Source organism: Haliotis cracherodii, unplaced genomic scaffold, assembly GCF_022045235.1.
Source record: "Haliotis cracherodii isolate W230 unplaced genomic scaffold, xgHalCrac1.p SCAF_3, whole genome shotgun sequence".
NCBI lineage: Eukaryota > Metazoa > Mollusca > Gastropoda > Lepetellida > Haliotidae > Haliotis > Haliotis cracherodii.
In genome coordinates, this window is record NW_027266286.1 from 26,482,953 (window position 1) to 26,507,794 (window position 24,842).

The 24,842-nt window shown below is 41.2% G+C and overlaps 1 protein-coding gene across 4 annotated transcripts in view; it reads left to right on the top strand.

The window, feature by feature from the left end:
- LOC139475122 (rho GTPase-activating protein 20-like) overlaps positions 1-24,842 on the top strand; it is a 247,204-nt gene that overhangs the window by 35,573 nt on the left and 186,789 nt on the right. The window contains exon 1 of one of the 4 annotated variants that reach the window (XM_071258379.1): positions 15,403-16,029. The exons of 2 other annotated variants lie outside the window; for them this stretch is intronic. Coding sequence is in view for 1 of the 2 variants with exons in the window: in XM_071258378.1 (XP_071114479.1) it covers positions 23,595-23,597 (3 nt within the window). In the remaining variant the exon portion in view is untranslated. Of the gene's footprint in view, positions 1-15,402; positions 16,030-23,549; positions 23,598-24,842 lie in introns of those variants that run through there. One more of the 4 variants, XM_071258378.1, reaches the window with a different exon arrangement.

Sequence of the window (24,842 nt, forward strand, 5' to 3'; positions counted from 1 at the left end):
ATATTAAGCGCTGTATCGTAGGGGGTTATTACAGTGGAAACTAGAGGTGAATAGACAGGTGTAGCAAAGGTTAGCAAAAGCCAGCTCGATCCCAGTGAATCCCCTGCCTGATATCGGCGGGGTAAATTGTGTTCAGGTATTTTACTAACGCTTCAATCATTTTGCACGAAGCAGACGTACAATATATGGTTTGAAAAGTGTAGACATTAATTAGCGAGAGATGTTTGAAAATGTGTCTAGAGCTACAATTATCATGACTAGTTTGTGATATTATAAATATATGTACATGATATCATTTTCATATTTATAATGTATTCGGTATCTACTTCATAAATTTGATTAATATAGTTTAGTAATACACCCAATATATAAACTAGTATTTATTTTGAAACAAAACTAATTTGAATATTGTATTGATTCGAATTTGCCACTATTAGCATTTAGAGCACGACGGCTGGTTCTTTTATATTGAAAATGAGAGCTGTTACGTAATATTAGAAGATAATGTTAGACGATGCTGGAGTTATCTACCTTTGTTCACTGAACTCAACAGTCGCACTTCTCGAGTGGCAACATGAGAGGACAAACTTATCGTTGTCTTCATCAAGACTGGAAACTCAACCCCATACGTATTTGTCATCCATGACGACATAAAATGTGACCATCTTTTCAAGGGATATCAGTGAGAGCTAAAAACAGACACATTTTGAAATGGCTCTTTGCTCGTCATGTTCAAGGTGCCACCTGATTCACCAGGTAATTTTCCAAGAGAAAAACAAAGTTTCTTGTTCATTTTTAAATGTGTTAAATAACAATCGTTTATTTGTCAGAAGAACTTGCTTCTGCTGCTTCAAGTGTCCTTTTTGCCACATCATATTTTATTCTGTTATTTTTAGTTACAAGTCCAATAAAAAACTAAAATTAAGAATTTTAAACATATCATGCATAATGGCTACATATAGTGGCCAAATAAGACTTCAGTTTAAACTGTGCTAAATTGGGAAACATGAAGTCACAGGCCACCAAGATTTGGCTTACACACACACACACACACACACACACACACACACATATTAATTAATATGGATTTGAACCAGCTTGTGCAAGACAAGACTTTTATAAACATTAACCACTTGGCTACCATACATCCTCATAGGTTTCACAAGATATGCGAAATGTTGTCATCTCAATATCCAACATTGTGATATAGACATTTTAGGTATCCGACATTATGACATGGACATTTTAGGTGTCCTGCTATTTGATATGGACATTTAGGTGTCCTGCAATTTGATATGGACATTTTGGTGTCCAGCAATTTGATAGCACATTTAGATGTCCTCCATTGTGATATGCACATTTAGGTGTCCTCTATTGTGATATAGACATTTTAGCTGCCAGCATTGTGATATGAACATTTTAGGTACGGACAATGTGACATGGACATAATGAACTTAATACGATAAGAGTTACATCCCCTTGTAAGTTAGCATGGCCGGTATCCCCTGGACGTATGTTTCAATCCTGGATTCCCCCTTGAACATGTTGAAGTGTCGGCACATTACCCATGTGGTGGGTTCCATGAAGTGGCAAATGTTCACTGCCTGTGTAATCCTGGCTCTTCTCCACAACAGACTGACATGCTGTGATACAGCTGAAATACTTTTCCTGGTGGCGCTAAACCAAACTGTCTCACAGCAATATTATGATTTGTGAAAACTCAGCCCATTCATTTTGTTTTCAATTTCTAAATACCGTATTCAACAAAATAAGCGCCCAGGGCGCTCTCAAAATTAGAAATAGGGGCTCTTATTAGAACATAATTTTGGTGAGAAAAAACCACAGAGTTTCGTGATTTATGGTGACAGCCTGAAAAGAAACAAATGAAAAGTCTGTGCATATTATACACGACAGATATATTTTCCAGAATTTAATTGCCCATAATTAAGGGTGCAAATAACACACGAGTGCATATTATACACGAATAAATAAGTGTTCATTGATCAATCGGAAGGGGTGCTAATTGGGATTGTTCACTAGCCAATATATTAGCAAATATTGCCGTGGGCACTTATTAGAGCGGGGAACTTATTACGTCGAATACGATACTTTACTTCAAAATATAAGTGGCATTCCTTTTCCTAATTTATAAAAAATATTTTATTAAAACAGTATAAACATATCACCCTCTTGGCAGGCCATTTCTCTTATGATCACAATCACTGTTTCAAGTGTTGATATTTTAATATTAATAGCAACTGACTCCAACATGAAAAATGTTAGAGCAGTGACATCAAAGAGGCATTCATCCCAAATTCCCTTCAACCTTTCTATAATAACAACATCATGTGTTCCATCTCGGCCAATACCTGGTCCATCCCATCTGTTCAGCACCTTTTGCAAAGCAGGATATCCCAACGATTATTTTCCAACCCCAAGAATAAATTGTTTCTTCAGAATGATGGATTTAAAGGTCATCCTGACCTGTCTTTAGCAGGTTACACAAATGTTAAAGTTTACCTGTTACGTTCATGATGTAAAATTGTCTAGCATAATCAGAACGTACTCTCTATAGGTGGGATGGGCATAACGTGATTTATCTGCCAGGTAGTATAAACGGTTTATCACATCTCTTGCTACCATGTCTAGGAGTGCAGTGGTTTATCAGTAGAGAATAAATATATACCGGAACAGCTGCAAGCCATCTTTGTTCTTCTGAAGATCAGCTCGCACTGACATGAGATCCTTTCATGACCCTGTCTGAATTTGTCTGGAATTTTATTCCAAAACTATCATTCATAGTCCTTACATAAATATTGTGGCAATGCTGATTGTTTTAGAGAATATTTTTATTATTATTGATGGTAAATAGAAATAAATAAAGTGAATTTTTCTTGTGTTTGAAAGTTTGAAAAGCGAAAAGGACATTCTGACTCAAGGACTCAAGGACCATCGATTGTTTGAAAGATGAGGTATGACAAATGCCCTTTCTGGCAAGAAGGATCCAATAGGGAAAACTTTTAGAAATTGTCATCAAAAGTTGTTAGAAGTCCCGAACTTGAAAAAATTGTCGGCTATTTGATCTGCTTCGATAATCATGGTAATTTTGATACTGACATTTCAAAGTGTTCCTGATCTGTAAACTTTTACCCTTTGGTTAACCATGACATGTCGTCCGAGGTTATCTATGAAATTTATTGAACACAAAAACTGAAAATTATTCGATAGTTCCATGGATGTGTACCAAGGAGACTATATTGATATCTGCTTATAAACATTGATACCTTTCTTTAAACATTGATATCTTCTTGTAAACATTGATATCTGCTTATGAACATTTATATCTGCATATGAACATATATCTGCTTATAATCCTTGATATTTGCTCAAAAACATTGATATCTGTTTATAAACATGTCTATGCCATGATTAGCATGTAATTAGCTCCATTAGCGGACAGCCTGGAACATCTGCTCACATGATCACAAACAAACAGTGAAATACCAGGCAACACTGTGGCTGCTATCTCCATGTAATTAGGTCTGAGAATAGCTGGCATATGTGCTGGATCCTGATGCCTGTAACCTTGGACAGGAGGGGAGGTGGTGGGGTGGGAGCTCCAATGTCTCCTGGGTCTCTTAGCGATGGAACAATGTCATGTTTGGAACATGTTCCTCTGTTGACCAGAACACTGTCGTGTTTGGAACATGTTCCTCTGTTGACCAGAACACTGTCATGTTTGGAGCGTGTTCCTCTGTTAACCAGAACACTGTCATGTTTGGAACATGTTCCTCTGTTGACCAGAACACTGTCATGTTTGGAACATGTTCCTCTGTTGACCAGAACACTGTCATGTTTGGAACATGTTTCTCTGATGACTGAAACACTGTTTTGTTTGGAACATGTTTCTCTGTTCAGTTTGACAAAAGATGGTAAAGACGTTCTGTGCTCAGTAAATGATAAGAGAGATGGAGGTGGTGACATCACTTCTGAAACAAAGTACAGGTATCAGGCGCCCAGTTGTCTAAGGCACCGGAATTCACTGTGCAGATTTGCATACCTTGGGCACTACGAGTGTGGGTTCAAATCCTGGTTCACCCCTATTCTAGGTTTGTCAGCACCATACCCCTGCTCATGCGTTTCACCAAAGTGGTAAACATCTGAGACAAGCATCACTTAGGGCTTAACTCCCATACGCCATGACATAACTGGAATAGTGTTCAAAAGCGGCGTTAAACCCAACTCACTCACTCCTAAACAGAATCATGGTAGTGAATGTGTCCTGGGTACTATTTACAATAGTACTGAGATAAAGTGTACATGATAATCACCAAATACATCAAAATATTTTTTGATTGCTGCCAAGTATTTTGCAAAAAATATTCAATAACACATGGCTTATTCTGTGCTTGATAAATTTAGTAGTCTTCCTTACATGCTTGATACACAGATCTTGTCGAAGTTAGCTCCCTTAGTCTTTCATGAAAAGCCAACTTTTCACACACTTTTCAGAGTTCGAAAATCAGTTCCTTGACTGAAGCTGAATATTTTTTTCATTTCCCCCTCAACATCTAACTTCGAAAACAAATCTCTGATCCAACAAAAGGAAAAAACATGACCTTATAAAATGTGATTCAGGAGTCGAAACTCTTCCACACCCAGAAACTGAGAGACCTAATCAGTACATTATGGTGGAGTGCATGGCTGCATCTGTAGACAGCAAGCACCTGTTGAGAGGGGGTTGTCGATGCAGGAGAGGCTCTGGCTACTTAACCTGGATTACCTGGCCTTAGTGGTCAGTGTGGTCAGTAATCCATACCATCTACATGGTAACATCAAAGCTGGACAAGATAGGTTTGAAGGGAGTGATTCAGATGGTGGTGAGAGCTGTGGAACGGCTGGTATTTTTTAAAGGAAAACTGGAAATTGTCTTTAGTGTTGGGTCACTGAAATTATGCTATGTGTTTTGTTCTATAGATATTGAGTATGTTCTATTGACTGATTAGCTGGGCTGTGTATTGGCAAAAAAGCTTAATTGCAATATACTGTGATACAGTGAGTATTGGGATATGTATTGCGATCTATTGGGAGCTAAATTGTTTGACAGTGATTGACACTGATTGTACATGCAGATACTATTTTCTACATACTTAAGTAAATATTACTCAGCATATTCAGTAGCCGCCATTTTGTAGTCATGGATACAGGCGAGATAACAATGTGAGGGAAAAATCACTTCCGCATTTCAATTTCGAAGAGAAAACAGCGTTAGAAGTTGGCTCTAGTCCTGAAGTCCTTGCCCAACTGCCCAACAGTTAAGGTATCATAAGGACTAGTAGAAATTTGCCATTTCTGAGGGTTTTGCTATATGTTATCTTTATAAGGACTAGTGGACTAGAAATGTTAGTTTCTACCACTGGAAATATAAGATTGAATTTCAATGTCATCGCTCATAATATCAGTCACTGGATCTTATGGTCCAGACCTGATTATTTAAATGTAACATTTATATAGTTGTTAAACAACAAAGTTAATTGAAACTGAATTAATGGAAAGTTAATTAATTGTGTGGATGTATAGCAACACACATTGACGATAAATTTCCTTGCATACACCAGGACATGAGTCCACACTTCTACATTCAGTGGAGGAGGAAAAAACAGGGCTACCTCATTGTGTCAATCCAACCTCCATCTTATCGAGTCTGTAAGGAGTAGTGAAGTCTGTATAGTGAAGCCTGTAAGGAGTAGTGAAGTCTGTAAGGAGTAGTGAAGTCTGTATGGAGTAGTGAAATCCTTAAGGAGTAGTGAAGTCTGTAAGGAGTAGTGAAGTCTGTAAGGAGTAGAGAAGTCTATAAGGAGTAGTGAAGTCTGTGAGGAGTAGTGAAGTCCGTAAGGAGTAGTGAAGTCTGTAAGGAGTAGTGAAGTCCGTAAGGAGTAGTGAAGTCCATTAGGAGTAGTGAAGTCCTTAAGGAATAGTGAAGTCCTTAAGGAGTAGTGAAGTCTGTGTGGAGTAGTGAAGTCCGTAAGGAGTAGTGAAGTCCGTAAAGAGTAGAGAAATCCGTAAGGAGTAGTGAAGTCTGTGAGGAGTAGAGAAGTCTGTGAGGAGAAGTGAAGTCTGTGAGGAGTAGTGAAGTCTGTAAGGAGAAGTGAAGTCTGTAAGGAGTAGTGAAGTCTGTGAGGAGAAGTGAATTCTGTGAGGAGTAGTGAAGTCCGTGAGGAGTAGTGAAGTCTGTAAGGAGAAGTTAAGTCTGTGAGGAGTAGTGAAGTCTGTAAGGAGAAGTGAAGTCTGTAAGGAGTAGTGATGTCTGTCAGGAGAAGTGAAGTCTGTGAGGAGTAGTGAAGTCTGTAAGGAGAAGTGAAGTCTGTAAGGAGTAGTGAAGTCTGTAAGGAGTAGTGAAGTCTGTAAGGAGTAGTGAAGTCTTTGATCAGGAAGAATTGTTTGGAGAGCTTTAAACCAGAATTATTTTGAATTTTTCTTTAGTTGTTCCTGAATATTCTTACATGGAATCCTCTGCATAGGTCACAATCATGTGAAGCTAAGCTGGCGACAGAGAGTAGGTGGATGGGTGGCTCCTGAAAGTTTATGAAAAGGTTAAGAAACATGGTGTGTGCATTGGCTTGCGATGTATGCTCCCCAGGGAGATAAAATATTTACAAAAACTGATGACATGTATGAAGAAGTCCTCCCCTCTGCTATTAATTAACCACATTCTGTGAAACCTAAACATCATCTAACATCAGTTGTCTTGAAAATAGCATCAAAGCTTTTCTTAAAAGTACCTGGGAGGCAAAAAGGCAGCCGTGGATATTGGATGGATCTAAGGATTAGTCTGATTGCAGTTATTTCTGTCACTCACAGGGCCCTTTGTTTATCCAAGGTAAGAAAGGAAGTAAATTGCTAACTTTAAACAGACTAAACACTTGTCAGTCCCACCTGATTAACGGTCGATGTGATACGTGTATCATGATTTCAGATTCCCTGGAGAATGTTGTTGAAGCACGTGCTTATCACCTCAGAGTTGTGTGGTACCAGTATTATTCAGATGTGAATTGTTTTTTAGCCCAGTTCATTCCACATTGCTTAGTCTGATTTCATGTCTGTCTGACTGCATGGTGTAAAAAAACCTTGATGTGGCTTTTCTACTTAGTGGTAATAAGTTATGTGATTATAGTAAAAAACTGATGGCCCAATTGTCCATAGCAATGCAATACACTTAGCAGAGTTGGGGCGGTCGGTTAGCCTAGTGGTTAAAGTGTTCGCTCGTCACGCCGAAGACCCGGGTTCGATTCCCGACATGGGTACAATGTGTGAAGCCCATTTCTGGTGTCCCCTGCCGTGATATTACTGGAATATTGCTAAAAGCGGCTTAAAACCATACTCACTCACCCAATGACCAGAGTTGTCTCCCTTTGACATACCAGAATCTTATTATCATGGGTTCGAATCCAGATTCGCCTTGACTTTATTCATGATGTCTCTGGCATGACTGGAAAATGTAAAGCAGCCAGTATAATTTTATGATGACTTGTCTCTGTTCTGCTGGCTGTGCTGAGTGTAAGTTCAATTCATTTAAGAAATTACTATGAGACTGGTGTACATTTCTTCCAGAGCTGACGGCATAGGTTTCACATCACCATAAGCTGATAATCAGCCTGCTTCTAATGTGGCTTTCATTCCACCCATTAACTCTAACTAAATATAGGGTGGCCGGGTCGTCGAAGGCGCCACAAGTTGCGTCCCTTGGGCACGCCAGAAACCTATGATTGTGGGTTCGAATCCCGGTTCGCCCCGATTATGTTTCTAGGTTTGTCAGTACCATACCCGTTCTCGTGGGTTTCACCGAAGTTGTAAACGTCTGAGGCCTGCATCAATTCGGGCTTTCCTCCCACATTAAGCTGACACGCTGGGATATTACTGTAATACTGTTAAAAGCGGCGTTAAACCCAATTCACTCACTCATACATCTGCTTGGTCTTCTGTTGCAGTGCTGCACTGCTGGGTATGTCATGTAAAAGAGTGGGACATGTTGTCATATGGTGCGATATATTACTTACACATCTGGAAAATACTGTATACATCTTGTATTACATTGCATATGTATGCATATAGGCCATATTCGATGTAATAAGCGCCAAGGGCACTCTCAAAATTAGAAATAGTGGGCTCTTATTAGAATAAAATTTTGGTGAAAAAAAAAACAGAGTTGAAAGATCGTATATTTCGTGGTTTATGCTGACAGCCTGAAATGATACAAAAGAAAAGTCTGTGCTTATTATGCACGACAGATATATTTTCCAGAATTTAATTATACACGAATAAATAAGTCTTGTGTACGTTGATCAATTAGAAGGGGTGCTAATTGGGATTGTTCACTAGCCAATATATTACCAAGTATTGACGTTGGCGCTTATTAGAGCAGGGCGCTTATTACGTCGAATACGGTATCCAACCCGTGAAGATCCACGTGAGGATAGGTCTTCAGCAACCCATGCTTGGCGTAAGAGGTGACTAACGGGATCAGGTGGTCAAGCTCTCTGACTTTATTGATGCATGTCATTGTATCCCAATTGCCCGGATCAGTGCTCATGGTATCAATCACTGGATTGTCTGGTCCAGACTTGATTATTCCCAGACCACCATCTTAAAGCTGGAATATTGCTGAGTGCGGCGTTAAACAACAAACGGTCACAGCAATTCAGAAATTATGAACGAGTCATACACCCTGACTACGTTGTGGGAAGGTAAAGAAGGTAAATCGCTGAAATGCTTTTGCAATAGTGGTGCAATGATGTCACCAGTATCCCAATGTCGTGTTAAACAACAAACAAAGCACTGGTATACCACATACCATATTTCCTCTATTAGACGCACAGGCTTCTATTTTTTTCGGACAAGCCTTTGACCCAGCATCAATTAGAGGCCTGGCATCTATAGCAGGCCTGGCTTCAATTAATACCCCCATTTCACTATGACCAAGAATTAAGGTCCCAAAAAGGGATCATTAATTGTATCAATTGATCGACCAGGCATCTATTAGAGGCCTGGCTTCTATATTTTGCACTGAACAATTGACCCCTGGTTCAAATAATGAGATGTTCCTTTATTTGATGTGAAATATACTGGCTGTTGGATATTTTCACCTCTGGAATAGGGTATTTTCCATCATAGAAAAGACTGTTCCATTATTTCTAGGATGGGAGGGTGTGCTTTGAGGCAGGGGGTCCTCATCAAGTTGTTAAGTGCTTTCATTGTACATTGTAGAGGCTGGCATTTATAAGAGGCCCGGCGTCTATTAGAGGAAATACGGTACACTGATTTATACACAAACATCCACCAAGCAAACAGTGTACATTTATACAAGTATGCACTATGTCCCATGTACCTACACACCAATGATACACAATTAGAACACAAAGTATGTACGCAGCATGTACACAGAAAGTGTACCACAATATTTATGCCCCCATGAAGATCCAGGTTAGAATTGGTCTTCAGCAACCCATGCTTGTCATAAGAGGCGACTAATGGGATCAGGTAGTCAGGCTCAGTGACTTGGTTGATACATGTCATCATATCCCAGTTGCATAGATCGATTCTCATGATGTTAATACCTGGATTGTCTGGTCTCGATTATTTACAGACCGTCGTCATATAGCTGCAATATTGCCGAGTGCAGTGTTAAAAAACCAACAAACAAACAAACAGAGTGCAGTGTTTACCAGCAGTGGAGACAGAGAAAACAGTACTCCCCATGCACAACTAAGGAACACGATAAGAACAAAGTTGTTAACGTTCAGGAATGTCAGACTTTTTTGTCAGGATTCCAGTTCCTGGCTAACACCGCGGTATGTGGTCTGTCGTGTTGATAGTCACATTTGAGACAAAAAGGAAATGTCAGTTCAGATGACTTGGCCCGAAAAATGAGTTAGTATTGTAATCATTGACAATCATAGAGAAATTATCAAAATACATCATTGGTCTAAAAATTTTCTGATAAATAGTTATCACCCAGCAGAGGTGGTCCAGGGCCCACTTGCACAAAGTGATCTTAGCGCTAAGATGATTGTTACTCCCATATTTTAACAAAGGCTTACGATAGTCTTAGCACTAAGATTGCTTTGTGCAAGTGGGCCCTGGTAGTTAGGTGAGATCATCTCCTCAGAATTTGCATGTAAGAAACTCTAGAAATTGGCAACTGATTTCTGGACAATTCAGACAGTTCGTCACAACTTGCTGGCCTTTTTAGGTATTTGTTGAGTGAAAATGATAAAATTTGGTTCCATGGATCTGATCCTCTGGGCTGAGTTGGTCATTTTGCCCTCAGCAGATTGTGAAATGAATGTTCAAAGTACTCGTGCTGCACATAATGTTTACAAGTGTCCAGTAATTTTACTGATTGAGAATTATTATACATTCAATTTGTATGATATAAATTTGCTGTGATATTCTTTATGTCTGCTGTGGTCTGTCTGCACCACACATAGCTGTGAGATGGGAGACAGTGTTACACTGATGATGATGCTGGTATGTGATTTTCCTCATATTCTGAATAGGGGGCACGGGTGGCCCAGTCGTCTAAGGCACCATGATTCTCTGTGCAGAGTTGCATTCCTTGGGCATGCCAGAAACCTATGATTGTGCCTTCGAATCCCGGTTCGCCCTGATTATGTTTCTAAGCTTGTCAGCACCATACCCGTGCTTGTGGGTTTCACCGAAGTGGTAAACGTCTGAGACCTGCATCACTTCGGTCTTTCCTCCCACATTAAGCTGACACGCCGTGATGTGACTGTAATACTGTTAAAAGCGGCGTTAAACCCAACTCACTCACTCACTCACTCATATTCTGAATGACCCATGAAGATCCAGGGTAAAAAAGGTCTTAAGCAACCCATGCCTGCTGTAAAAGGCGACTATGCTTGTCGTAAGAGGCGACTATTGGGATCGGGTGGTCAGGCTCACTGACTTGGTTGACGTATGTCATTGTATCCCAATTGCGTGGATCGATGCTCATGATGTCAGTCACTGGATTGTCTGGTCCAGACTCGACTATTTACAGATAGCTGGAATATTGCTGAGTATGGCGTTAAACAACAAACCAACCAAACCAAATCATATTCTGAATACAGGGGCAATGGAGTAGCCTAATGGTTAAAGCGTTCACTCATCATGCCGAAGACCCGAGTTCGATTCCCCCATGGGTGCAATGTATGAAGCCCATTTCTGGTGTCCCCCGCCATGATATTGCTGGAATATTGCTAAAAGCGATATAAAACAAATGGTCTTCCACAAAAGACTGTTTCATCTCCTAGCTCCATGTCCACAACCCCTGTCAGGGATAGGTGGAAGTTTGACCTAATTACCACAGACCTACATCGTGCGTGTACGAGTAAACAAACACATCAGTGTATGTAGGTATCCTAATCCCACTACAACAATACATTTGACCCTATTACAATGACACGAATCCTTTGATGAGGGGAGGTCCAGTGTATTGGGCACATTGTGGTCGTGTCCACACACACTGGCAGAGGTGTGCTAAGTCCCACAACGACAAAGGTGGGACCTGATCACACTGCTGTTTGTTTAGATGTAGACTATATTACATCTGCTGGTGTTTGCTTTGGCATCTTGAACAACGTCTTCCACGTACATTACATGTACAACATCGCATAAAGGAGGAAGCGTTATTATTGTGTTCAGAGTGCAGATGACGTTTGGGAAGTAGCATAACATCTTTTTTTCCTATTTTTTTCCAAGGGTCAGTGGGTGAAATAATAACATTTTAGATTTAGATTTTCTTAATGATTCTTAAAATAATTTTCAGGTGAAATTAAGAAAAAAAATGTTTTTGGGAGGGAAAAGTCAAAGGGTTCTTTCCATTCTTATCTGTTTCTTTTCATAACTGAAATATGTTCAATTTAATTTGGTTGAGGGGATTTTTTCCAGATTTCTGAAATCAGTGATTCTGTAAATAATGAAGCATTTATTATTGTCCGAGACTCTTGGTTTTATTTAACAATAACGTCATGTCCTAACCCTAGTGTATTCAAAAGGAGAAATCTGGGACACTTTAATGTAGTGCATTTTAATTTCCATTTACTGTAAACCACATACACACAGTCCTTCTTGAAGTGTCAGTCTTTTCTTGATCATCAACCGCCAGATATGGAAACAGCCGACTAAAATGAGCAATCATGTAACTATCAATCCCTTAAATATCTATGCCATCACCTAACGACACATACTGAGAATAACAATATTTTGTAAATATTCATTTTTCATACCACCTTTGTTTATATTATTTTGTAACATCTCAGCAAAATGTCAAAATTTGAAGGAACAAATCTGTGCGATCATAGCTCTTCATGCCATTCACTTAAAAATGTATGGCCACAATATTTATAAATACTCCCACAGGCTACAGGCATTTGGGACTGTGTTAACACCAGGAACATGGAGTGAGTGTTTTAACAAGGGAGCCCTGTGTTTACTGTACGGCTGATACTGTTGACAGAGTGGAGATGGAATATCTGTTACTGGAGATTACCTTATACTGGTGTATCGGTGTAACCCCATTTACCTGACAATGGTAATAGGGAGAATTAAGTGAGTGAGGTGTTTTATGTTATGGTCGGTATTAGCCCAGGTAAATCCTGACCCGTAGTTCGTCGGATCTGGCCCAGCAAACCAGTGGTTGATAGCATGGGCAACACTAACTCTGTTTAGACATTGTAGCCAACCAATCCCCGGTGTATCTGCTCTTGTGCAAAACATGGAGTACTGGAGGCTATTCCCCACTGCAGGCCCCAAGGGAGTACCTTGGATCTATTCTGTACTGCAATCCCCAAGGGAGAAAATCATGGGGTTTTGGAGACCAGTTCTTCCAGGAATCCCAACAAGGGAGACAATCATGGTGTTCTGGGGACCATTCCAGCCTAGGAATCCCCAAGGGAGACAATCATTGGGTTTGGGAGACCAGTTCTGCCCAGGAATCCCAAAGGGAGACAATCATTGGGTTTGGGAGACCAGTTCTGCCCAGGAATCCCAACAAGGGAGACAATCATGGTATTCTGGGGACCATTTCTGCCCAAGAATCCTCAAGGGAGAAAATCATGGGGTTTTGGGGACCTGTTCTTCCAGGAATCCCAACAAGGGAGACAGTCATGGTGTTCTGGGGACCATTCCAGCCCAAGAATCCCCAAGGGAGACAATCATGGTGTTCTGGGGACCTGTTCTTCCAGGAATCCCCAAGGGAGACAATCATGGTGTTCTGGGGACCTGTTCTTCCAGAAATCCCCAAGGGAGACAATCATGGTGTTCTGGGGACCTGTTCTTCCAGAAATCCCCAAGGGAGACAATCATGGTGTTCTGGGGACCAGTTCTGCCCAGGAATCCCCAAGGGAGACAATCATGGTGTTCTGGGGACCTGTTCTTCAAGGAATCCCAACAAGGGAGACAATCATTGGGTTTGGGGGACCAGTTCTGCCCAGGAATCCCCAAGGGAGACAATCATTGGGTTTGGGGGACCTGTTCTTCCAGGAATCCCAACAAAGGAGACAATCATTGGGTTTGGGGACCTGTTCTTCCAGGAATCCCAACAAGGGAGACAATCATGGGGTTTGGGGGACCTGTTCTTCCAGGAATCCATACAGGAGAGACAATCATTGGGTTTGGGGGACCTGTTCTTCCAGGATTCCCCAAGGGAGACAATCATGGGTTCTGGGGACCAGTTCTTCCAAGGATCACAACAGGGAAGACAATTACCTAGCAGCGGTCGATCCATTTAAGTGTATGAATTGATGACAGTGTTCCAGATTGCAGCAGAGTCAGTATATCAGTGCCTGGCCTGCAAACATCACTCTGTTTGACCTGGTTGAGGGTAGTCCAAGGATTGGGAAACAGGACTCTGGTAGTACACCAGTTCAAGCATGGCTGCTCCAGGCTGTCTGTGTCCCACTGTGAGCAGGTCCGTCTGAACGGCACAACCCTCGTCAAAGACTGATCAAATCTCCCACAACCATGGTCACTATGAAATATGAAGGAAATGCCATTTCAGATGTAACCAATCAAATTCGAACATATTGAATTTATTTCCTGGTTTACTGATGTGCCAATCTTGAAATGGAATAATACTCATGAACACTCGGTCCATGTCCCATTTTCTTCCAAACAGAAGATTCTGATGTTTTTTTAAGTTTTGGTATTTTTCGTTTTCATTGATGAACCTACCCTTACATTTGCACACTAAAATAGAAAATACTTTATTCAACCTATTTTTTTAACCTAGTCTTTTTCTCAAGGACCGCCTCCATGGTCCGCCCAGAGAGCAGAAGGTCCGGGGTTTGTTGACTGTGGCGTACCAAAACATGTTAAAAGATGGTACTTGTTGTTACCCTGTCTGACGCTCGGCATTAAGGGGCGAAAACAAGGACTGGCCTGAGCAGAGTCAGTATACAGTGTCTGAGTGGGGTATTCATGTTAAACTGCGGCATGGTATCTCAGTGAGGCAGTACTATAAATCGGCATCAATCCAGACTAGTACAAGCAGCCACAGACACATTTGAATGCACGTTGCTATATAAGAGCAATAATCTTCAACGAGACGTTAAACCCATTTCACCTCATCTCACCTTTTTCTCAAGAGTTTCTGTGGAAGTAAACCTCAAATCTGCCTGACAGTTTTGTTGCTTTGTTCTTGCCACCTGCCTCTGTTAATTTCTTACCAAGATAATCTATATCACAAGAAAATAAATAAACTGCCCCCCAAATTGTTTCCATGGCAGTTACCTAACCAAGCAGGTTTTGTTGCATTCATGTTACCATAAAAAAAAATAGGCCGCACCTCCTACCGAACTACTGTTTCCTGATTGGCTGATAATAGAATGGGAGGGGCATGTGTCACAGTATTGTGCTGAACGTTCTCACCGATTCCATATCGTCTACAATTTTTTATGTGTTAATAGTTCTATGAAGCTATCTGTGAAGTTCATATTGTTGACATTATTTATAAGAATAGTCTCCAATATGTTTTTGCATTTATGAAGTTAAAGCTCCAAAAATGCACGAAAAGTTAATTCTTAATTAAAATGGTTAGCAAAAACGTCTAATTTCTGACATTTTTTTCACCACCCTGAATGATTTAACACTGAACCCTTTGACAGGTTTACCATTACAATACAATTGGAGGTATAGATGCCATGCTCACGATATTCCCAAATACCTCCAAGATAGTTTTCACCTTTTCTATGACTGACATCTTCCGTATACATATCCGTACATCCGACTTCCTCCCTGTGATGTATGTATATACATGGGTAGAGCCATGTGAGTGGAGAGATGCAGACATGAGCCACAAACAGCTTTGTTTGATACAGTGTCATGCTTCCACTTAACACTTTGTTCATGTGCAAGGTATTGAAGGGAGGGATTAGCCTGTCTAAATCTTTAATCAGTAGCCATGTTGATTTGGATGACTGAGAACGTCTACAAGCAGCTGGTAACACCGGACAGGGAAACGCTCTAACATGTACACGCATAGAACTTGTAACCACATCACAGGGACACTCACTGCTCACTTCACAGAGCTGTACCACCTCCGCAAAGAGGATCTGGAGGTAAAGAATATTTGAGCAAAAAGTTGACGAGTTTCTGAAGAGACAACTGTTGCAGGCAGCCGATGCTTGTGTGAGTGCTTGCATGTCGAGGTGGAGCCGTGGAGCTGACTTGAGGACACAGAGAGCCCTCTAAGGTGTGGAGCCAATTACTGATCTGACTATTATTATCCCCAGCATCTTGGGCCAGATCAGCCTGCAGTACGGTGAGGGGGGCACCGGTTACCTACGTTCTCTCATAGACAGTACATCCCCATTGTCTGAATGGGTGTATAGCTTTTGGGGGAGTCTGTCCAGGCCTAAAGACGATTTGACTTTTTTTTGTCGATTTGACAAGGAAGTATTAGTTACAATTCGGTTTTTTTTGTGGATGTACCATGTGGCATGGATATAATTCTTGGAGTGCAAGTTTTGTGTAAGTATTTACTTTGTTATTCTTTCAAGGGTGACTTTGACCGTCATAGTTCATAAAACTTGTGTTTGAATGTTGTTGCTTAGCATCAAAAGAACTTTCTTGACATATTTTGTGAATTCATTGCAAATATGGAATCCAATTATGGCAGTGCTATGAGGACCTGCGTAAAACCAGATATTACACAACAATAAATCTCTCACTTAATTTTGTTGACAATACTGATAGTTGTATGTTGCCTAATGTTATCATCTAGACTGGTTTTGATTTATGTTAATCCAATATTCCACAGTCATGATGCAAGAGGACTAGATTAACATGGTCAGCAATGTAAAATTCTGTATATCAGTTTAAATAGAAATTCTTCTATAAATGAATCTTCAAGTGTTTTAGAATCTCAAATCTCTTAATTTAGAGCTGAATAGGGGTTGAGTATCGCCTGCTAGAGCTGAGAAGGGGATGATTATCGCCTGCTAGAGCTGATAAGGGGATGAGAATTGAATGAGGGTGAATGTTCTTTAAAATATAATGTCTGTAAGTGAGACTAGACAAGAACATGAGATCATCTTTGATATAAACAGAATCTCAAACTATTATGAACATGTAATTGATATGAAGTTAAGTTCAATGGCAAGTTTGAGATAGACAATATTTGGAGTTAATGGGTTTAGGAAATAGATCGATCATTATCTTCCAAATAAGATTTTCTTTCAAGTGCACATCATTAGAAGATCTGAGAATTAGTGCACAGCAACTCCGTTGGTTCAGCTTCTAACTCGGTTCACATGGCAGACTGATCAAGATCTCGGAAGGGAAAAGGGTTTCAAGCTTGAATAAGTCTTCTGATAAACTGATGTTATCTTAGCCTGAGAAGCCTACGCACAGGACGTGTGTATACAATCTTTATAACAGACTTCTGAACCATGTCCAAATTAATGTCTGAATTTCTATTTCTCTCACAAGTCTATCCAATCCTGGATGAGTCAATACTTATTGGTTTCAACTTGAGAATCTGTTCACCAGCTTTCCCCCATGTGTTAGTAGTTGAGCAAGGGGCGCACAAGTGTGTGTGATTCATGGTGAAGGTTTGAACGCAGTTACATGGGGGTCGCTTTACATGCCGTGTGTCTAAATCACGAGGATACATTTACACCAGGGCTAATCCCTTCTGAGTGCCCTAAATGGACTTATGTACATGCACACTTATACCGGTAAACTGCATGACCCGGGGTTGTGACTCCAGCCAACAGACGTCAGAGCTCCAGATGAGCTTTTGGTGTTGTGGGTACATGTATTTTACCCATGCATTTTAAAATCATTGGGTATCAGTAATTCTATCTGGGTATTCAAATTTCTGTTACCCACTAGTTTTTACACATGTGGGTATTTAAGTTAAATATTTTAAAGGCCGCGATATAACTGGAATACTGTTAAAAGCGGCGTTAAACCCAACTCACTCACTAAATATTTAAAAACACTATTTATCTAGTCCCTGCAAACTGGTTATCGTGTGGGTTCCAGAGCTTTATAGGACTCAAATATACCACGATACTTTCACAAGAAAGTGTGATGGCAAATGATCATGATGTAACTGTCATCGTGGAGTTTGGCAAGGTTGACGGAATGTCCGTTTATAATTTCAAAATAAGTTGCTGATTTGCTAATCGAATACGCAGGGTTACTTCACAATATTTTGATGATACGCACAAGTTGTTTTTTTGTAGCGAATGTGTAATGTTCGTTGCGTATTTGATACGCTTGGATTTTATTTTACTGCATATTTCTGCCTTTTTTATGTGTATTATACGCAGATACGCAGCTTATCTGGAGCTCTGAGACGTACATGTTGCTTTGAATTGCTCCATGGGTTGTCTGACTCTTTTACAAGCCCTGGAAAACCGGGAAATCGGATAGGTGTTTTCAGGCAGGGATAATGAGAAAGTTATTGATAGTGAATTACGATTTTGTTTGAAATATTGTGTGTAATTTGAAATAAGAAATTTAGATGTTTGTAGGCAAGAGAGTAAATGATCTGAAAATTTCGAATTTCTGAATACAGATTTGCAGTTGGCATGACAGATTAACTATAGTCATGGCATGACAGATTAATTATGGTCATATGAAAACATTGGCTGTTATTAAACTTCTATTAAGAAATATATTTTATAACCCACCTTCCAACTGCGAATCTGTATTCAGAAATTTAAAAACCTGGCCTTATGTTCAAAGTTTTCAGATTATTTACTCTCCTGCCGTGGTTTAAGTCTCCTGTGCAGTATATGACATTTCACATTTTTTAGTTATTTATAACTTAAAAGGATTATCAGTGTGCTGTCAGCAGTTTTCTAGAAAGTATTTGACAGATAAATACAATTGATATCTTCTGTGAAGCATGGTATTACAAGGCTATGTGAATGGTGTATTTGGTTGTAAATGTATTCACCTTCTGGGCTTTCAAGGAATAAAAGAACATCATTAGTTTTGGTGTGTAATGTTAAACCCTTGTCCTGATGTCTTGATCACAGATTGTTGGTGATGGGTACGCGGAGGCACGATATGCCCACTAATCATGTTAGAGGATCTCTATTGAAATACATCTAAAATACCTTATAAAAGTTTGTCATAAGAATGATGGTCCCCCAGCTGGGGCCATGTCTCTCTTACAGATGCCAGAGAATGTATTTTGTGAAAGAGTCGTATTCTCATCCCCATCCTATTCTCAACATCATCATGATCTTCACCCGCCCACTTTTGACAATCGCATACGGACCCCACTGACGCGAACCAAACAATGGCCGTGACCTTTGTATCATTGGAGTACAGACAAATTCATTGGCATCCCTCGACATCCTTGTCTGATCCAAGTTATTGGTTCATAGTCCATTTAAGTCTTTGATTTACGATCCCTCCAAATTATTGATTCACAATCCATCCAAGTTATTGGTTCACAATCCAGCCAAGTTATTGGTTTACAATCCAGCCAAATGTTTGGTATACAGTCCATTCAAGTCTTTGATTTACAATCCATCCAAGTTATTGGTTTACAGTCCAGCCAAATGTTTGGTTTACAGTCCATTCAAGTCTTTGATTTACGATCCACCCAAGTTATTGGTTCACAATCCATCCAAGTTATTGGTTCACAATCCAGCCAAGTTATTGGTTTACAATCCAGCCAAATGTTTGGTATACAGTCCATTCAAGTCTTTGATTTACAATCCATCCAAGTTATTGATTCACAATCCATCCAAGTTATTGGTTCACAATCCATCCAAGTTATTGGTTTACAATCCAGCCAAATGTTTGGTATACAGTCCATTCGATTCATGTCTTTTAATTACTATCCCTCCAAATTATAGGTTCAAAATTCGTCCAAGTTATTGGTTCATGATCCATTCAAATTATTGTTTCACAATCCATCCAAGTTATTGGTTTACGATCCAGCAAAGGTTTTGGTATGCACATCCAGCTAAGTTCTCAAGTAAGGCCGAAGGTACATTTCGGCAGCAGTCATGGTAGACACAAATATGCCTCATTGTGAAGTAAATGTCATATGCACTTCTCTACCATATGCTTTCCATCAAAGACCAACACAAACTGTCATGGCATTTGGTGAGGTGTCTGGTGCCACTTCCAGCCTCTGCTAGACTAGAGATGTCCACGGTTGTTATCCTCACACTCTCATTCATTGCTGTTAACACATTCAGGACAAGGTACAGTGTGCTGGAACTTGTTGAATGGGAACAACCATTCATCCATTCTTCATACTGGAACCTGTTGAATGGGAACAACCTTTCATCCATTCTTCATACTGGAACCTGCTGAATGTGAACTAGCTTTCAAACAGACTGACAATCCATTCTCCATACTGGAACCTTTTGAATGTGAACAACCTTTCATCCATTCTTCATACTAGAACCTGTTGAATGTGAACAACCTTTCATCCATTCTTCATACTGAAACCTGTTGAATGTGAACTACCTTTTAAACAGACTGACAATCCAGTCTTCATACTGAAACCTGTTGAATGTGAACAACCTTTCAAGCAGACTGACAATCCAGTCTTCATACTGAAACCTGTTGAATGTGAACAACCTTTCAAACAGACTGACAATCCAGTCTTCATACTGAAACCTGTTGAATGTGAAACACCTTTCAAACAGAATGAGCATCCATACCTTGAATTTCTAGGTCAAATCCAAGTTGTATATATTCACAACATACAGTCATAAGTTTGCAGAGAGTTACTCACCATGGTAAGTATGAAGAAATTATTGTAGAAGCTATAATTTCTCTAATTTACTCCTTACAGTATTTTATTCAATTTTCCAAGGCCACCAGTGGATTGGTTGGTCAGGTTTGGTGACTTGGTTGAACGCATGGATCGTTACTCATAATATCAATCACTGGATTGTCTGGTTCAGACTCGATTATTTAGAGGCTGCTGTCAATTTGTATTGTTGAGTGTGACATAAAACAACAAACAAATTCAACCAAATTACTAATTTATGTAGTTTTGTGTCCAATGGCTATTTGTATCATGACAACTTTTGAACCATATGTAACTTCAGATAGATGACACTTAAAAGGATTAGAATAATGACGTAAATTATTTGAATGTACTCTAGGCTGATGAAATATGAGTTCCACCATGGACATACTGACCCAGATATTCAACATAACCGCGATTTAATCCAGACATGTTCCATGCTGCTTGTTTCCAAACATATAGATTATGTAAATGATCTGTTTATGATTCCCAGGTAGAAACACAGAGGCTCCTCAGTCTGCCAACCTGACACTGTGTACATTCATAACAATCTCCCATCTAAACTTGTCATCACGATCAAAGGGCACCTGGGTGACATGTTCATTAGAGCAGGTGAAGTATGTCAGTCCCGTTACCTGTGACACAGGCTGCGATACCTTCAGACACAGATAGGTCATCTCACTTCGTAGAGGGAGCTGTGTTTGTAACAGCTTAGGCGTAGGCTCTTTGGGACAATTATTTCTGTAATGGAGTAAAATTGAGTACATATCAGGTATTATTTGGGATGTTTGGAGAGTGAGGGTTTGGATAGGATGGGACTGGCTGAGGTGGGGTGAGTTTGGATAAGATGGGACTGGCTGAGGTGGGGTGAGTTTGGATAGGATGGGACTGGCTGAGGTGGGGTGAGTTTGGATAAGATGGGACTGGCTGAGGTGGGGTGAGTTTGGATAAGATGGGACTGGCTGAGGTGGGGTGAGTTTGGATTTGATGGGACTGGCTGAGGTGGGGAGGGTTTGGATAGGATGGGACTGGCTGAGGTGGGGAGGGTTTGGATAGGATGGGACTGGCTGAGGTGGGGTGAGTTTGGTTTTGATGGGACTGGCTAGGTGGGAATGTTTGGATAGGATGGGACTGGCTGAGGTGGGGTGAGTTTGGATAGGATGGGACTGGCTGAGGTGGGGAGGGTTTGGATAGGATGGGACTGGCTGAGGTGGGGTGAGTTTGGATTTGATGGGACTGGCTGAGGTTGGGAGGGTTTGGATAGGATGGGACTGGCTGAGGTGGGGAGGGTTTGGATAGGATGGGACTGGCTGAGGTGGGGTGAGTTTGGATAGGATGGGACTGGCTGAGGTGGGGAGGGTTTTGGATAGGATGGGACTGGCTGAGGTGGGGAGGGTTTGGATAAGATGGGACTGGCTGAGGTGGGGAGGGTTTGGAAAGGATGGGACTGGCTGAGGTGGGGTGAGTTTGGATTTGATGGGACTGGCTGAGGTTGGGAGGGTTTGGATAGGATGGGACTGGCTGAGGTGGGAAGAGTTTGGATTTGATGGGACTGGCTGAGTTTGGGAGGGTTTGGATAGGATGGGACTGGCTGAGGTGAGGAGGGTTTGGATAGGATGGGACTGGCTGAGGTGGGGTGAGTTTGGATAGGATGGGACTGGCTGAGGTAAGGAGGGTTTGGATAGGATGGGACTGGCTGAGGTGGGGAGGGTTTGGATAGGATGGGACTGGCTGAGGTGAGGAGGGTTTGGATAGGATGGGACTGGCTGAGGTGGGGAGGGTTTGGATAGGATGGGACTGGCTGAGGTGGGGAGGGTTTGGATAGGATGGGACTGGCTGAGGTGGGGAGGGTTTGGATAGGATGGGACTGGCTGAGGTGGGGTGAGTTTGGTTTTGATGGGACTGGCTAGGTGGGAATGTTTGGATAGGATGGGACTGGCTGAGGTGGGGAGGGTTTGGATAGGATGGGACTGGCTGAGGTGGGGTGACTGGATAGGATGGAACTGGCTGAGGTGGGGAGGGTTTGGATAGGATGGGACTGGCTGAGGTGGGGAGGGTTTGGATAGGATGGGACTGGCTGAGGTGGGGAGGGTTTGGATAGGATGGGACTGGCTGAGGTGGGGTGAGTTTGGATTTGATGGGACTGGCTGAGGTTGGGAGGGTTTGGATAGGATGGGACTGGCTGAGGTGGGGAGGGTTTGGATAGGATGGGACTGGCTGAGGTGAGGAGGGTTTGGATAGGATGGGACTGGCTGAGGTGGGGTGACTTTGGAAAGGATGTGACTGGCTGAGGTGGGGAGGGTTTGGATAGGATGGGACTGGCTGAGGTGGTTGAGTTTGGATAGGATGGGACTGGTTTAGCTTGGGTGGAGTGGGGGTTTAGGATGGATTTGAGGTTGGCTTGGGTGGAGTCGGTGGGACTGTTGTGTTCAGGGATATAAGGAGGAATGATTTTCAGTATTGAAAATGAAGAGGGTCATATGCTTTAATTAATGTGGAAGTTGATGAGTGAATTTTGTTTGACACTGAATTGGTTCAGGTTACTTTGTGTCATTGTGATGTTACCCTTTGTATCAACCACTGGTTGGTCTGATCAAGACCGTCATTTACAGACTGCCATGATATAGCTGGAATATTGCTAGCTGACATTAAGCAAAACAACACAAGAAGGGATTGGGGATTAGGTGGTAACAATGGCAAGTGTGTGTGGACATTATGGACGAGGTGCTCAAGATAACCAGCTGTTAGGTGTGCACTGGCTGTTTGGTGTATCGCAGTGCAGACCAATATGTCACATTGCAGTCCAAAAGCTAGACTACAATCTAGTTGATGAAATGAACCTATTTTACAGATAAAAACAGTTGCTAGATTATTAGAGACTGATACTGATACTGCAGTTATCTAGACTTACCAAATATTATAGACCTGCATGGGCTTTGACGGATATATTCGTTTCAAGGCCTTTATGACAGTCTATCCAAAAGCTGAAGATCCACTCTGCTGCTTCTGCATAGATATCTTGTCTGTGTACTTCTTAGTCATACTCTGTTTCCTAAGAAATTGACAGAACCTGACCCTGGCTTACACAACCACCCACTAACAAGTTGAGCAGATAATTGTAATTAATGAGTTATTCCCAAGATGGCTGCTGCTGTGTATGTGTTACTGAAGTGCCAGGAAATAAGTGGATCTTTTTCAGCACCATGTGCTGCCAAACAGTGACACACAGCAACTTGTGTTATGCTTGAATCAAGGTCTGACTGCCCTACCTCGAGTGCAGGTGCATGCTGCCAGAACTGTGATGGTACCGTATGTTTTGGTTGTCCTTTACTGCCAGCACTGTGATGGTACTGTATGTATTGATTCTCCTTTATTGCCAGCACTGTGATGGTACTGTATGTATTGGTTGTCCTTTACTGCCAGCACTGTGATGGTACTGTATGTTTTGGTTGTCCTTTACTGCAAGCACTTTGATGGAACTGTATGTATTGGTTGTCCTTTACTGCCAGCACTGTGATGGTACTGTATGTATTGGTTCTCCTTTACTGCCAGCACTGTGATGGTACTGTATGTATTGGTTGTCCTTTACTGCCAGCACTGTGATGGTACTGTATGTTTTGGTTGTCCTTTACTGCCAGCACTGTGATGGTACTGTATGTATTGGTTGTCCTTTACTACCAGCACTGTGATGGTACTGTATGTTTTGGTTGTCCTTTACTGCCAGCACTGTGATGGTACTGTATGTATTGGTTGTCCTTTACTGCAAGCACTTTGATGGAACTGTATGTATTGGTTGTCCTTTACTGCCAGCACTGTGATGGTACTGTATGTATTGGTTGTCCTTTACTGCCAGCACTGTGATGGTACTGTATGTATTGGTTGTCCTTTACTGCCAGCACTGTGATGGTACTGTATGTTTTGGTTGTCCTTTACTGCCAGCACTGTGATGGTACTGTATGTATTGGTTGTCCTTTACTGCCAGCACTGTGATGGTACTGTATGTTTTGGTTGTCCTTTACTGCCAGCACTGTGATGGTACTGTATGTATTGGTTGTCCTTTACTGCAAGCACTTTGATGGAACTGTATGTATTGGTTGTCCTTTACTGCCAGCACTGTGATGGTACTGTATGTATTGGTTGTCCTTTACTGCCAGCACTGTGATGGTACTGTATGTATTGGTTGTCCTTTACTGCAAGCACTTTGATGGAACTGTATGTATTGGTTGTCCTTTACTGCCAGCACTGTGATGGTACTGTATGTATTGGTTCTCCTTTACTGCCAGCACTGTGATGGTACTGTATGTATTGGTTGTCCTTTACTGCCAGCACTGTGATGGTACTGTATGTATTGGTTGTCCTTTACTGCCAGCACTGTGATGGTACTGTATGTATACTTGGTTGTTCTCAGTGTTACCCATTCAGAAGTATACTGCTTCTGCTAATGATAGAGTTAATGAAAGAGTAGTTGATTAGTGGTGTCCCCCGCTGTGATATTGCTGGAATATTGCTAAAAGCGCTGTAAAGCCATACTCACTCACTCACTCACTCA